The 16,843-nt window shown below is 45.3% G+C and overlaps 1 protein-coding gene across 1 annotated transcript in view; it reads left to right on the plus strand.

The window, feature by feature from the left end:
- The window catches only part of TMTC4 (transmembrane O-mannosyltransferase targeting cadherins 4), a 71,551-nt gene that overhangs the window by 22,129 nt on the left and 32,579 nt on the right, over window positions 1-16,843 (plus strand). Inside the window, exons 6-9 of the mRNA XM_065413964.1 lie at window positions 10,190-10,287; window positions 12,502-12,594; window positions 15,366-15,527; window positions 16,545-16,747. Of these exons, the coding sequence (XP_065270036.1) occupies window positions 10,190-10,287; window positions 12,502-12,594; window positions 15,366-15,527; window positions 16,545-16,747 (556 nt within the window). The remainder of the gene's footprint in view (window positions 1-10,189; window positions 10,288-12,501; window positions 12,595-15,365; window positions 15,528-16,544; window positions 16,748-16,843) is intronic.

A 16,843-nucleotide genomic window follows, 5' to 3' on the forward strand; every position in this document is an offset into this window, starting at 1 on the left:
TGCTTTCTTAAGTGCTGTGGTATGTCCCCTCAAAAACACGGCTGCTGTCACCTTAAAATCCAAGCTGTCCATCAGTTGCAGTAGAAAAGCCTAGGGTCAATTAATTCCACAGTGTGGCACACCCAATGTATGCAGTATTACTTAGAAATGTTCACCCACCACAGTAATCTGAATGGATGACCATCCCATAGTGGTTTTTCTCCAGCTCATGTGGGTTGGTCATTCAGTCACCTGGACTATTGCCCTTATTCTTGTTCTAAGAAGCAGCAGTCTTAAGATCTCTTTTATGTATAAGTACAAAACACTGCATTGATTTCCAGCTTTTTGAACAGGAATTTAATGCACACTTTTTGTTTCTTTGGCTTATTTACAATCGTACCCATCTGTTAGTGTGGCACTATGCCCACTCACAATATGGTGTTCTGCTTTCAACTAGGTACAGGTGCCAGCCAAAGATTGGTTTCCTTTTCTGACAGAAGATCTTAGTGGGAAGCAATGCAATGTTAAGGGAATGTGCTTCATTAAATTGATTACCTCGGTTGGTATGTGTATCTTATAATAATTATTAGCACTTATACTTTACAATGTTTTACATTTTCAGAACGCTGTTCAACAGTTAATTGACAGCATTGCTAAGTGCCTTTCTTCTGGATCTATTTTTCCAGCCTAGCTCACTACTGACACTTCTGCATGAAGAATAAAAATTATTGACCCAAGGAAAAACACAAGAAAATGTATATTTAAATCTTAGAGTACAGTACTGTCCTTTTGAGAGAGCAAGAGGAAATAAAGGGACTGGAATTGCATTTATAAAGGAGAGGAACTTGATTTTTATTTCTCTTTTCATGCTGAGCACTTTCAACATCTAGGAGTGCTTGTACTTAACCAGATTATACCTGGAATGCTGAGATGATTCTGGCTTCTGAGAATCAAGGTGTGCCCAAGAAGTAGTCTCTGCTTCTTGTGTATATAAGAGAGCAAAAAAAAAAAGTAACAACAAATGTAAAATAGGTGTGATGTTAGCATCTATCTGGGACTGTGGCAATTCGAGCTGGAAACTTGAGCTGGTTTTCCCTTGGCCTCTGGCATTACAACACAATAGGAGCACGCATCCATGCTCAGGGGAAACATGAGCTTTATCTTACTTCATGTGGAAATTTTGCCCCCATATGTATGTGATGAGGATAGAAGGATGGAGAAAAATAATCTTGTTCTATTGTGGCTATCAATTTGAAAACTTTCTTTGTAGTAGATACTTTCTTTGTAGTAGTAGATACTCAAACATGAAATTACTCATCTTTGAAAACTGGCTACAATCCTTTATAATGAGGCTTTTAATTTTGCATTTGTTTCATATTCGTCATATTACAATAGCACCTGGAAGGCCCAGGATTTGGGCCATTTTATTTGAGATGTTCTATATACGTGTAGAAAGAGAGAGCCCCTGTCCCAAAGATCTTAATCTAAAGCGGACACCTGGACAAAGCGTGGGAGAAAGGAAGTATTATACCCCCATTTTACAGATAGGAAATCAAGGCACAGAGAGATCAAGGGTCACCGGGAGTCTGTGGCAGAGCTGGGAGCTTTGAACTCAATATCCTGAGTCCTAGTCCAATGCCTTAATCATAGGATCATCCTTTCTTTCAAGTAAGCAGAGTCGTTCAGTTTTCTAAGTCTGTATTTCCATGCTGGACTGGAATAACCCTTCAGTGGGGTACATCCTAAGCCAAATGCATCCCTGGGTTCACTCATCAAAACCTTCAGCATAGTTACCCCAAAGATGAATTTAGCTTGTTTTTATGTTGTTTGCTTGTATACTATCCGTATTTCAAATAAAGTTATTTCTGTTTGGCTGAGACTATCCAGGTGGTGTCAGGGATCAGGGTCTGCAGCAGAAGCAGTCTACTGGCAACCCAGCAAGTACAGCTGGCCTGCAGCAGGCTACTTGATTGACGACACCATATGATTGGTCAGGAAGGGTGGCTGACTTTTAAGCCCAACAGCAGCTCTCTGCCTGCTCAGTGCATATCATGCCTGCTGCTGCACTTGCTCCTGTTCCAGTTCATGCTTCCAGTCCCTGCTCTTGCTCTGTTCCGCTCCAGCCTCGGTTCCCATTTGGCTCCTACCTCTCCAGAACTGATCCTCTGCTCTGGCTTACGACTCTGGTTGACCCTCAGTCTCTGGCATTCGGCTCCTGTCTTCAGTACTGATCCTCTGCTCCACCTCTGACTTACGACTCTGATTACACTGTGGCATTTGGCTATTGATTCTTGACTCGTTCCTGGCCTCTGCCCACCGTGGACCCAGCTCTAATCAGTAGACTGAATTTTCCCTTTAACCACATACCGCCCATGGCCCAGTCTCTAACAATTGGAGCAGCCTCCCAAAATAACAAGGCTAGGGGTCCATCTCGCTGACATAGATCCCACCCAGGCCAGTCCTTCATTAGCAGAGTTGGTAGGGGCTCTATGAAACTTGCAGGTGCAGGGGGCATCAGCGGGTGCCCCAATTCCAGCCCTCTGGGAACTGAAGATCCTGCTGCCAGAAAAATTTGACTATGATCGCAGCCAATTCTGAGCCTTCCTGAACCAGTGATGGCTCCTGTTCTTATGTCCCCTTTGTTCCCTACTGACCAGGCTTGGCTTGGGTTTATTAATTTATCGACTGGGGAAGTCTTGGCTTAGGCATCTGCCCTTTTGGAACAGTCCCGCCCTCCTGGGCCAGTTGGAGGGGTTTATTCAAGCAGTGTTTGTGATCTTTGCTGACCCTCACCGCTCTTGAACTGCCAAGGCTAAACTTCAAGTGCTGCAGTAGGGGTGTTGATTCGTAGCCAAATTCCACCGTCTGTCCATGGATGCTGAATGGAACGAGGCAGCACGGCACCACCATTTCCGGCTAGGATTGAACAAAGCTGCTGAAGATGAACTGGTGTGGTTCAAAGCGCCATCTAGTGTGGACATCCTGAATAATTTGTGCATTCGAATTGACAACCACCTGGCCAAGCTGTGCCATGAGCGTGGTTCAGCCCTCTGAACCCTGTCAACTCCCTGGACTCTGACTCTTCAACTGTGCAGTTCGCTCCAGAACCCAGGTGGTTTGACCAGGTCTGCCCACGTCTACCTTTTCTAGAGAAGCACAGACGCCGAGTGTCAGGGCTGTTCTTATATTGCAGATACTTCTCAGTGTTATGTCCAGCAAAGATCATGCTGGTCGTTGGGTCAGGAAGATGCCAGGCCCCAGCCTCGATAGAGTAACCTGTGGTGGACCACTCTCATCCCTCCTTTGGAAATTCTTGGCTCCCACGTGCCATTGTTGGGACAATAGCAATCATGATTCAGCGTCTGACATCCCTCCGACTGCCACCGCAGATCCAGTTTTCTATGAGTCCCAAGATCCACCTAGAAGCTCTAGTTGATTCGGGGGCCTTGGACAATTTTCTGGGCTGGGACTTCAAGGCCCAAGTGATTCCTACTCTGTGCAAGAACTTTCCGGATCTCGTGGAAACCATTGATGCTTTGCTCCTGTCCTTGGGCCCAGTAATTCTCCAAACCATTCTCCTAACAGTTGTTTCTCTCCATGGGCATCGGGGAAACCCTCTAGTGAGAGTTAATTTGGGCCCCTGCTCTGTGGTCATCTCGGTCTGCCCTAGCTATCTGCACATGACCCCAACATCCACTGGCAGAAAGGGATGATATCTTTCTGCTTGCAGTATTGCCCACAACCCTGTGTCCCAGAAGCCAGTAAGAGGGCTAGTACTCTCTGCAGCTTGTGCCATGAGCTGGGGAATCCCTACTCTGCATAAGCAAGCTCACAGCAGTGAAACACGCCAGGCCTGCCACACACCAGTCTGCCGCTGTCATAATACTGCTCAAATATTATGACCTCACTGATGTATTAAAAAGGAAACATGGATGCCCTGCCCCCACACTGGAGATATGACTGTCAACCTCCAGCCCAGAGCTGAGATTCCCTTCCACTGTATATATGCCCTTTCTGAACTGGAGCTGCAGGCTCTTTGCACATATCTGCAGGAGAACCTGCAGAAGGAGTTCATCCATTCATCCACATTCCAGGCAGGGGCTCCAATCTTCAAGGAGGAGGATGGGTCCTTGCAGCCCTGCATTGATTACTGGACACTCACAAGGTGACCGTTCGGAACTGCTATCCACTCCCTCCCATTCATGAGCTCCTAGACCATGTGTGCTCAGTTTGACTTTTTATGAAGCCATATGTGTGTGGGTCCTAGAACCTGGTATGTCTGTGAGAAGGAGATGAATGGAAGACTGCCTTCTGCACTCGGTATGGCCACTTCTAGTACCTTGTCATGCCAGTTGCCCTGTGCGTCCCCCAGCGACCTTCCAGCATTTTATTCATGACATCTTCTGGGACATACTGGATCAGTTCGTCATTTACTGATATCATCCCTATTTTTTTTTTTTTGAGGATCAGGTATGTCATGACCAACACATGCAAAGTGTCTTGAAAAAGCTTTGCCTGAATCATCTGTATGACAAGATGGAAAAATGCCAGTTTGATCAGAACACAGTGGAGTTTCTGGACTATGTCATCTCCCATAATGAACTGGCTATGGACCCATGTAAGGTGGCAGCCATCACAGACTGGGCAGTACTAAAGTCTGCAAAATACAACGCTTTCTGGGCTTTGTCAATTTCTATAGGAGATTTATCAAGGGGTTCTCTGGTGTGGGCGCCCCAGCACCGACTTCCATGTTAGGGAGCATTGTTTATTTGTCTCCAGAACCACAGACTGCATTTGATCGCCTAAAGCAGAGATTCGTCTCAGCCCCATCTTGATCACTTAAACCCAGCCAGACCATTTGCAGTGGAGGCAGATGCTTTAAACTTTGTACTGGGACCAATTCTCACTGATGGCTAGCTTCATCCTTGTGCCTTCCATTCATGCAGATTTATGACATTTTAGACAGAGTTATTGAAAATTAAAGTGGCCTTTGAGGAGTGGTGTCATCTCCTGGAAGGTGCTAAATGCTCAGTCCAAGTTCTTACTGATTATAAGACTCTGGAATTCCTAAAGACAGGTCGGCCCTTGAATCACCAACAGGCCTACTGGTCTCTCTTCTCTACCCTTTGATTTCATGGTCACCACCTGCACCAGAGCAAGGAATGGGAAGGTGCACTCATTATCTAGAAAGGACAAGTGTTACGGCATGGAAACCCCATCCATGATCCCCAGACCTTAAAATTTTATTGTGGAGTGCGGTGCCGACAATCTGATTCCCTCCATCGGGTCCCTGTTGCCCAATGAATCATTTGCGATTCAAATCGATTGGGCCCTAGAAGATACCAGCCATCCGACTGACTTGGCGTTCACGCACCACAATGGGATCCTCTACCACAAGGAACGCATCTATGTGCCTGAGGGGCCACCCAGGCGCCATGTCCTAAGATTCTGCCATGACCCTCCTCTGGCAGGCCACTTTGGCCAATTCAAGACCCAGGACCTGGTGTCTAGAAGCTTATGGTGGCTAGCCTGGTGTGCTTCTGTAGCAACTTACGTGAGGTCCTGTGATCTCTGTGCCTGGACGAAGACCCTTGTGTCAGACCACTGTCTCTCCTGCAGTCCTTGCCCACCCCATCTCAGCCCTGGACTTTCTTGTGGAACTGCCGCCCTTCTAAGGACACACTACAATTCTAGTGGTAGGGGATCTTCTTATGAAGATGCTGCATTTTGTACCACATTTGGGGCTTGCACACCACCTGAGAGACCAGCCTTCCTTTTTGAAGAAAATATCTTTTGCCTTTGTGGGTTACCAACAAGCATCATTTCTGATTGGGGATCCCAGTTTGTTTCTCATTTTTGACAGGAATTCCTGCGCCTTCCAAGAATTGAACCTGTACCGTGACTGCTTACCACCCAAAAACCAGTGGTCAGATAGAACAGATCATTTGGTTTCTGGAGCAGCACCTACACTGCTTATCTTTCACAGGGAATTCACCTACAACAGTGCCACGTGCGTCTCCACCCAACAGTCCCCCTTGGTTTGCTAAGCATGGATTCCACCTTCGCTCCCCCCAAGGTCCCCACCAAGTCCCCAGTGCCTGCCATTTCTGACCTTACTGCTTGCATCCACCAGGTGAACCAAAAGCTTAAACGCTGGTTAGAGGAAGCTAAGGCAGCCTACCAACTATATGCCAATCCGCACTGTCAGCCAGCCCCTAGCTTCTCAGTAGGGCATAAGGTCTGGCTGTCTGCCCAGAGCCTTAGATCTACTCACCCGTCTATGAAGCTGGACCACCAGTACTTGGGGGCCCTTTCAGATTATGGAACAGATTAATCCAGTAACCTTCTGGCTACAGCTATCGGAATCCTTTCACGGACTGTCCCGTATTCCATATCTCCCTGTTAAAACCACATACTGCAAATCCCTTTCACTGCCCCACTCCACCGATAACCATTGAAGAGTAGGAAGAATACACAGTATGGCAAATTTTGGACTGTCACCAACCGTGGTGAAGGCTCCAGTAATTAATTGACTGGGAGGGATATGGCTCAGATGAATGCTTGTGGGAATCTGGGGAACACATCCATGACTCTGACCTGCATGCTTTTCACTGCGCCTGATTGAAGAAAACATGCCCTGAGGCCCCCAGGAGTTCCACTTGGGCGAGGGGAGGGAGGATATTCTCAGGAATCAGGGCCTGCAGTGGAGTCAGGCTCCTGGCACCCCAATAAGCAAAGCTGGCCTGCAGCAGGCTACCTGATTGATTGCATCACCTGATTGGTCAGGAAGGGCAGCTGGCTGGCTTTTTAACCCAGCAACATTAGCTCTCTGGCTGCTCAGTGCATAGCAAGCCTGCAGCTGCGCTTGCCCTCGTTCCATCCTTGCTCCTGCTTTGTTCCAGCCACAGTTCCTCTTCTGCTCCTGTCTCTCTGGTACTGATCCTTGGCTCTGCCCCTGGTTTATGACTCTGGTTGACCCGCCAGCTCTGGCATTAGACTCCTGTGTCTCGGTTACTGACCCTTGGCTTGTTCCTGGACTCTGCCCACCCTGGACCCAGCTCTAACTGGTAGGCTGAACTCTTGCTTTAACCACTAGGCCAGACTGCCCACAGCCCGGTCTTTAACAGGTGGAAATAAAAACGCATTGCCCCTTTTTAAAAAGCATATGCAGTAACCTAAGGCTATCCTGATCACCATTCTCTCTTATATCCCCCTCCTTTCCCAAACTGGAAGGGGGAAGAAAATGCTGCACTGTTCAAGGGTATGTATGTGTGAGATCTTGCTAATAGCATAAGGTTTCTCTTCCTACACCAGAGGTGGGCAAACTATGGCCCATGGGCCACATCCAGCCTGTGGGACCCTCCTGCCGGCCCCTGAGGTCCTGGGCCGGGAGGCTAGCCCCATGCCTCTCCCCTGCTCTTCCCCCTCCTCCACAGCCTCAGCTCACTGCGCCACCAGCGCAATGCTCTGGATAGTGGGGCTGCGAGCTCTTGCTGGGCAGCGTAGCTGCAGAGTCGCGGCCTGACCCGGTGCTCTGTGCTGCATGTGGCGTGGCTGGCTGTCCTGGTGCTCTGGGTGGCGCGGCTGTAGCGCCGCCAGCTACCGGTGCTCCAGGCAGCGTGGTAAAGGGGCAGGTAGCGGGGGGGGTTTGTTTAGAGGGCAGGGGAGTTTGGGGTGGTGGTCGGGGGCTGGGGGTGTGGATAGGGGTCAGGGTGGGGAGCAGGGGGCTTGAATGGGAGCAGGGGGGCAGTCAGGAATGAGAGGAGCGGTTGGATGGGGCGGCAGGGGGCAGTCAGGGGCGGGGGGGTCTGGGGACAAGGAGGGGTGGGATGGGGCAGGGGTCCTGGGGGGGCCATCAGGGAACAGGGGGGGTTGGCTGGGGCAGGAGTCCTGCGGCGGCTGTTGGGGTGAGAAGCAGGGGTGGTTGGATGGGGGCGGGGGCTGGGCCACGCCTGGCTGTTTGGGGAGGCACAGCCTCCCCTAACCGGCCCTCCATACAATTTCGGAAACCCGATGAGGCCCTCAGGCCAAAAAGTTTGCCCGCCCCTGTCCTACACAGTCAGTGCACTTCCAGGGTTTGTGTTAATAAAGATTTTTGGGTATCTCATGCATGAAAGGTGCCATAGGTGCTAAATATTATACTACTTATTATTTTAAGATAATTTCTATCCTGTTCTAGCATACTGCTTCTGATATTAATTTCACCAAAACACTCACCAAAACTGTCTGTGTTTAAAAAAGCCAAGTACCCCCCAAACATCCTCCTCCCCCCCCCCCCCCCCCCAAAAAAAGCCTGATCCAATTGTCTGGACAAAAAATATTCTGAAGACCGGATATGGCAATGGAACATGAAACCATAAACATTGATTCATTCTAGGTAGTCTCAAAAATCTATGTCCCTGTATTGTTTTGAACAATCACGTGTTTGGTTATGCCATACAAAATCAGCTGTACTTCTCTGAAGTCCAAACGTACTGAATACATAAGTGTCTTGAAACAGTTGGGCATGTTGTGATGTAGATATTGTAAATGCCCGTCGATCCAGCGGGTTATGTAGACAAGCCCTCAGTTACAATGTTAATTACTCCTGGGGAATTCTGTGTCACTGCACACGCATAGAATTCATGTCCCCTGCAGATTTCTTTGCTTCCATGCAGAAAAATGACTTTCTGATGGGGAAACAAAGGGAGGCTGCAAGAGCGGTCACAGTCGCGCACCCCTTCCCAGCAGCTTGGGCACATTGTTTCTGGTGCCTTGGAGCAGCTGGTGGAGAGGTAAATCGCTGCCAGGGGCTGGGGACGCCCCAGCTGGTGGCTCTTACCTTGCCGGGCTCAGCATGACAGGACTTCCTCTTCCCCTACAAGGAGCAGCCGGGCCCAGGTCAGACCCACCCCCAGAAACCTTCCCTGGCTGCAGGAAACTCCAAACCCCATCGCTCCTCAGCCATGGGGAAAGGGGTCACTGTACAGGAAGCTGTTCCCCAGTTCATCCAACCCCTGTGCATCCAGCCTCCCCCATCCCCAACCCCCCCATCAAGCCTCATCCCCTGCACCCAGACCGTGTCTGCACTCAAACCACCACCCTGCTGAGCCCCATCCCCCACCAGGCGAGCCCCCTGCACTCAAACCCCTCTCCTGCTGAGCCCCAACCGTAGGTCCTGGAACTGGGGATGCTGCCTCACCCCTGGCTTGAAGTAGTTTCCGTCATATAGAGGGTTTACAGTTTGGTTCAATGGCTCTCAGCACCTCCACTATACAAATTGTTCCAGCACTCCTCGCCCCAACCACGTTCACCTGCAGAGTCCCATTGCCCCAGCACCTGGAACCCCCCCGCCCAGGAACCCCGTGCATCCTGAGCCGCATCTGGACCCCCCCACTGAGCCACCCACACCTGGATCGCCCCAACAGAACCCTCTTGCCCCACACCTGGATCGCCCCACACTAAGCCCCTTCACAATTAGATCCTGCTGGACTGAGCCTGCCTGCCCTGCAGCCTCACCGCCGTGTCTGTGTCCCGGGCGGGGAGGGGCTGCAGTGTGATCTCCCACCTCCATGCAGCCAGTGGTCTTTGCTCCTCACTGCCATGCTGGAGCCTCCACATTTATTCATTGACAAAATTTGCAGAATTTTAAAATATTGTGTGCAGAATTTTTATTTTTTGGTGTGGAATTCCCTCATGAGTAGTTAATGGAGTATTCTGATGTACTACTTAAACAAATCAGCCTTGCAGGTGCTTTTAACCCAGTGCACCTTTCAGATTAAGCAGCAGTTAAAATCTGACTCACATGGATGATACCTCACATATAATAATTAGGAGGAATTTTACTTTCTTATTCTCTGACATCCTGGGAGAGTGGCCAATAATAACAGACCTGTAGCCGGGAATGATAAACTTGTGTCTACGGAGCGGGGATTAGTCTTTGAAGATAATGTATTGTGGAAACCTATGTGAAGCCTCTGCCACACTAGAATTGGAGAGACTAGAATGTCTACCAAACAGGAAGATATCTAATGTGCACTAAATAGCTACTGCCAAGGGACTAATGCAAGTATATTGCTATTGGTGCCTTCTAGTCTTAAAAGGTGAATCTCTCACTTGGCATGAGAGAGAAGATTTAAAGAGAAAATGAATAGTGTGGTTTTTTTAAAGTAAAATTTCTAGTGTTAATTTAGGTTAATGTACCATTCAATGTCCTATTTTACATTGACAGATAAGGAAGGGAACCATTTTTCTATACTCTGGGTACTGGCGAGTGTTCTTCTTGGTGCAATAGCCATGCTGTGCAAAGAACAAGGAATTACAGTACTGGTAAGGTCTCTTCATAATCCACTAAATTCTGTCCTTAGCATCCACTACTACTACTGCACACATGCTGCTGCAAATATTCTCCACATCTGTAAACAACTTAGACTGTGCTTCTGCACTAGTTAGTCTGTTAAGAAAATTGGCTTATGAATGTTAAACGTTGACCTAGCCAGGCTCTGTGCCCAGTGCTTCTAATGTGATTCCTTTTGTGCTTGTTTGCGTCTCTGAGAGTAGCTTGCATGTACCTATAGAAGTCTCTACTTGTCTGCTTTGTAGATATTATAATACCAGTTTTAGTTTGTGCCACATTGGATGCCTGTGTTCTTGCATGTCTGACTGTCCTCTTGGGCCCACGATACCAGCAAATCTACAAAGGGATTGTTCATAGATTAAATGAACAAGACTGATAAATGGCTGCTAAAGAAGTTTCCGTATGCTCCACATCCCTTTTTTTAAAGGAACTGTTGACACTGCCTAGTTAGAAGTAGCTGTTCTGCTTATCACTCTTATTAATTCTCTTCCTTATTTTAAGCACGTATCTAAATAGGAGCCTTCTTTTTTTGAGTTGATGTGCTTCTGTATCTTTTTACTCACCTGAGGTCGTCCTGTTTGTGATGACCCTATTGCTTCAACAGTAGCCTACTGAGATGCCAAAATTGGGGTGTATTTCTACAGCTGGAGAATGGCTTCAGCTAGAACTGGGAGGGATGGAGTAGTAGAACAGTAGTAGTAGTAGTAGAACAGAGGAATACTTAAGGAATGAAGAGCCTTGTTCATATTATTCTTGGTATAAAGAAGAGAAAACAAATGACAGTAAACATATCCTGGAGCGTAAGCAGAATTGTTTTTAAATAGACTATCTTTCAAAGGCATGTGTGGGAGACACAGAAGTGGCTCTCTAACTTAAGATGTGCTGTGGTTGTTTCTCATAGTAGCATGACAATAATGTTTGAGTAGCAGCCTCATCTTTTATTTTCTGGCTGTCTTTGTTGGATGTTGCATTGTTAGGATGATTATATTCATCCTCAAGCTCAGGGCTAAGGGTTTCACAGTAAGAGAAGCACAGGCCAAAGGGAGCAAAAACAAGGGTAAAGAAGAGCCATAGAAGCCACACACAAAAATGAATAGTGCCTCATGCTGAAATGCCCCTTTCCAACTGGATCCCTGCCTCCCTCTCTTTCTCAATAAGCCAACCACGTATACTGCCTGCTGGCCTCCTTGCATGGAGTCACTCTGAGGTTCATGCCAGTTTTCCCTCTGATTCCTGTGGCTGACAGAGACTGATTTTGTCTTTGCCTCTTAATGAGTAGAAACCCTTACCCTCACCTAGCAATGTGCTTCTGCTAGTTCCTTGTAGCCCTAGACACTAGATCATCTCCAAAGTTAATATTAGGATGCTAGCTACATATCCCTCATGCATAAGTGTTAAAAATTACTGAACATTTTTGGTGGGGTTGGGATGTATTTGACATTGAATATGCCATGAAAATAGCATGTCAGAATAAAATGGTTACTGGAGCAGATGGATATATGGGACCTGATTCTGATCTTGTTTTCACCAGTGTAACTCCATCAACTTAAGTTGAATTACTCTTGACTTTAAGGTTTTGTGCGGCAAAGTGCTGAGAAACAAAGGCTGAATGCCTTCAGATCCTATAGAGGTCTATAGAATTTTGCCAGAGGTTTTCAGCACCTTGCAGGATCGGGCACTTACATTGGTGTAATTCCAGTGAGAATCCTGCCTGGATCCCCTATAACTCTAAGCCATTGCTCTGGCAACCTGTGTGACCATTTAAAAAGAAAAAGGTGATTTGAACCCATCCAGCCAAAATATGCTGGATGCTTCACTGGTGCACAGTGAGAGGTAAGGGATGGGTGGCTTTTAAAAATCCACTTTATTGCACTAGTCCCTATGACTGCAACCCCTGGGCTGCAAAAAGGGTTGGGAGGGCAGAGAGGAGGTGGGGTAATGTTCTCATTATACATGCATAGGCCAGGAGGCTGCCTGGCCATGCCCAGGGGTGCATGCGGCATCCTGTCAAGTGCTGAGGCACGGTCTCCTGCAGTGTTCTTTCTTTTTCTTGGAGCACTGACTCTGTCCATTTGTAACAAGTTCAGAATCAGAATTAAGAGGCACGATTCACTATAGAAGTAGGATTTTTAAAATACCCTTTTAATAAATGAATTCTGCTTTCTCTCTTTCTTTTGGTTATTTAGGGCTTGAATGCTGTATTTGATGCTCTGGTGATTAACAAACTAAATATTTTGGAACTTATTCAAAAGGTACTACATAAGGACAAGTCATTGGAGGTGAGTGTGCTCAGTCTCAGTTCATTCTAGCTCTCCAGGCAACAAAAAAGATGCCATTTTCACAGTTTTGTATGTGCTGGGAGTGCAATCAAAAACTAGATATAATTTCAGAGTCAGCAAAACAAGGCAATGATCTGGAACGTCTTTTCAGCAACATGAGTGATCATGGTAGAGCACTGCTGTACCCAGCAAGACTTAAACGCCTGCATTTCATAGCTCTTTTCACAGCAATATATAAAGAGCTGATGTCCAAGTATTTAAGAAAGCTGGCTCTAACGTATGGAATCAGTCCAAGACCAGTCAAATGGATGTTGACAACATCCGATTGGCAAAGCGAAGAGTGAATTATTTATCCAGGTTTACAAAACAGATTTTAAGGCAGAAAAAGCAAGAGTTACAGCATGCACAGAAGTACTTGTTATGTAAGAGAATAATTTTCTCTTTTGGCAATCCAGCTCAAATACTTTCTTTCCCCCAGAACACAAATTGCCAAGAAAGAAAGAGACCTCCTAGTAGCTAGACATAGAAGCTGTGAATGAGAACCCAGTTAATCCACTGGCAGTCACTGGAGGATAAACGGGTGTCTACAGTGAACCCTAATTCATCCATTATCAGCTCAGATGGAATCTGGCATGTCACATGTGCAGTGGCAAGCAAATCCCAGAAATAACAAGCATTGGGTAAACTTTTGACTGCAACTGGATAGTCCCTCAAGAGAGAAGAGAGTTACTAATGACAAACTAATTATCTGTCCCTCCTGTGGAGGGTTCAACAAGGCAGAAAAATCTTCATTGGACTTTGCATGGTGTAAAACTGCAGAGAACCGTTGCTCCTCTGGTGCTTAGTTTAAGCCCTGTGGAGCTTCCATAAACTCTGCAAGGATGAAATGTGAATGAAAGGCCCTTTGGAGCTTAAGGAGGGATCTCAGTAAATGGGAGTGGACTCTGTAGAATTGAATCAGCCAATTTGGGCAAAGATATCTAGCTCAAAGGAAAGGGGTAGTTCTAGCAGCAAAAAGGAATGCCAGAGCACTCAACAGTGTAAGTTGACTGTCAGTCAGTTTAAGAAAAGTGAGGAGTCTTGGGATTAGTAGGGGACTAAAGCAGAACCACTTCAGAGTTTTATTGAGGAAAATGCTTCAAAGATAAACCTTTTATAAGTGACGCTCTTTAAAATGTGAAGAGTTTAAAGCATTGTTTCGGTTTACAATTTTAAATCATTAGGGCTATGTGTGGAAAACTTCAAATGCCAGTTATTTCATGAAAATACGATGGAAAATATTAATAGCTCATTAATTTTAACTTCTCCCACCTCCAAAAATTGTTCTGATCTGTGCATGGAAATGTTGTATACAGACGGTTTCAAGTTTCTTACAATTTCTTCCCCCATCCCCTAGGAGCCTAAAGAAACATTAAACTTTTTTTTACCACAATTTCAGATCCAGACCCTCTTTTCACATTTAAGCCTCAACCCTTGGCATAAGAATTGGACAAAAGAGCAGTGACATTTCTTCTAATTTTTGTTTATTTTAAAATTTTGTCTCAATTCATGATGATTTTCATGAAAGATAAACTTCCCTAACCACGTAGTGCAGAGTGACCTGAAAATGAGGTCATAATGGAACACCAGAGGCAGTCTTAAGGATGAATTCTTGCCTCGTTTCTCCATAATAAATCCTGTATAAACTACAATAATACATTTTACAGTAAAATATAGGTTCCTAAGTCACTTGGGTTTAGTCATGCTTTTAATAATTTTACCACAGTTTCCTCCTTTTTCCCTAATTTTTAACTGTGGAACTTTCATGTATCAACTCATATAATTTTTACACTGAATAGATTTAAATGGAGAAAAACACTTGTTTTGGAACAATATCATATAAAAATATCTGTTTTAAAACAGAACACTAGTTAAATATTTCAATTGTATTTAATTGAGATGTTTTTTAAATTAAATGCTCACAGTACATTATCAATAATTCTCAGAGTATTGATCTTTCCAACATGCTGTATGCATACTTACATGTATGTTCTTCAAATCCCCTGACAGAAACTGACTTGAGAAATAACTTAAACTTCCAGAGATTGTTAGAGACGCTTCTTAAAGAGAAATTGTTTCCTTTGTAATTCATTATCAATAAAATTTTGTTTGCAGTAAGTCTTTTTTTTCAAATTAATCAATGAAGACCACAAAATAAAACCAGAGAGAAGGGAATCCTCAGCCCTTATTATTATTATTTTGTTTCTTGATTATTTGTTTCCCAAAGCTCCTACAACAGTGGCTCTCAAACTTTTTTTACTGGTGACCCCTTTTACATAGCAAGCCTCTGAGTGTGACCCCCCCCATAAATTAAAAACACTTTTTTATATATTTAACACCGTTATAAATGCTGGAGGCAAAGCGGGATTTGGGGTTTGACAGCTCGCAACCCCCCCCCCATGTAATAACCTTGTGACCCCCTGAGGGGTCCCGACCCCCAGTTTGAGAACCCCCTGCCCTACAATATATATCAGATGCTGTACAGTCAGAAGGCACAGTCCTTCTTCTGAAGAGCTTCTTTCTTATTCTTTATTTATAATAAATATTTTTGCCATAAAGCAAGTAAATACCCATGCAATAGAGAATTTGGTTCAATGGCTGTAAAACATTTATTCCCTTCGATATTTAGAATGCACAAATACCATCTTCTCTCCAGCTATTTCTGTTTTAGATGGGTGGGAACAAGATCTGAAGGTGTTAATAATTTGTCCTGTTGTTGTTTTCTCCTGTAGAATGTTGGGCTGTTTAAAAAGGGACTCCTCTTCAGGATAACTCTTCTGTTGTCTGGAGGGGCCACTATGCTCTGCATGCGCTGGAGAATTATGGGCACAGGACCACCCGCTTTTACTGAAGTAGACAACCCAGCTTCATTTGCAGACAGCATGTTTGTGAGAGTAAGTCACAAACCTGTCATACTTCCGCAAGTTCAAAAAAACTGGGTCTTTAAAAGGAAAGTTCAATTTTACTTCAGCACTTCAAAAAAAAAAAAAAAATCAATAAAATGAGTGTTTCTTGTATTTGTGGACTGTATGATGAATCACCTTTTTAGTAAATCTTGTGTGGTTTTATTTAATGTACTGTGTGTTTTCTTCCCCTCTTTTCTATGTTCATGGGAGAAGGGATACAATCCTTTTGCTGTCCTTTCCCTTAACAAATATTGAAAGTTGGTCCTGCACTTTTCCTTCACCTTTGAATAAAATAACACTATGTTCTGGCTGGGTACGTGGCTTTGTATTGTTGTGGTGTTTTGTTTTGTTTTGGTGCCTTTGCCTACGGTGGGTATGTCTACACTGCAATAAAAGACCCGCGGCTGGCCCAAGTCAGCTGACTCAGCTCGTGGGGCTTGGGCTTCGGGGCTATAAAATTGAAGTGAAGATGTTGGGGCTTCAGTTGGTCCCTGGGCTCTGGGACCCGCTCCACCTGTGGGGTCTCAGAGCCCGGGCTCCAGCCTGAGCTCAAACATCTACACTGCAGTTTTATAGCCCTGCAGATGGAGCCCAAGTCAGAAGACACGGACTAGCTGTGGGTTTTTATTGCAGCGTAGACATACCCAATAATAAAGCTGAACTTTTTTCACATTGCCTCATGATTTGGGAGATTGTCCCACCCAGATCCACATACATAGAGTACTGTCTATTGGATCTCCCATCCTGAATAGGAGAAACATCCTGTGCATGGAAAACGTTTTTGATAAAAAATCATCATATGATTTTAAAAAAATGCAAAATGAGTGGACCTGTACGTAATTAGAATCATGCAGCATTTGAGTTAGGACACTTATTATTTTAAAAGATACATTTTTGGGGGTGGAGGGGAAGGGAAACAAAGATCACAAAGAGTGCTGAAGTTAGATTTTGGGTTTTTTTGGAAGTTTAGTATCAAATAAATGTTTGTTTTTCTTTGACTGACAGGCTATAAACTATAATTACTACTATTCGTTGAATGCATGGTTGCTGCTGTGTCCCTGGTGGCTGTGTTTTGATTGGTCAATGGGCTGCATACCCCTTATTAAATCAGTCAGTGACTGGAGAATAATTGCACTAGCAGCACTTTGGTTCTGCCTAATTGCCCTGATATGCCAAGCTCTGTGCTCACAAGACAGCCATAAGAGAAGGTAAGAGACAGTGCTGAATTTTAAATTCCACACTAGGTTAAATACAGGATTATTTTGTTAAATCCAGTACCGATCATTTTAACAAATTCAGTGGAA

The sequence above is a fragment of the Emys orbicularis genome, chromosome 1 (assembly GCF_028017835.1).
Source record: "Emys orbicularis isolate rEmyOrb1 chromosome 1, rEmyOrb1.hap1, whole genome shotgun sequence".
Lineage (NCBI taxonomy): Eukaryota > Metazoa > Chordata > Testudines > Emydidae > Emys > Emys orbicularis.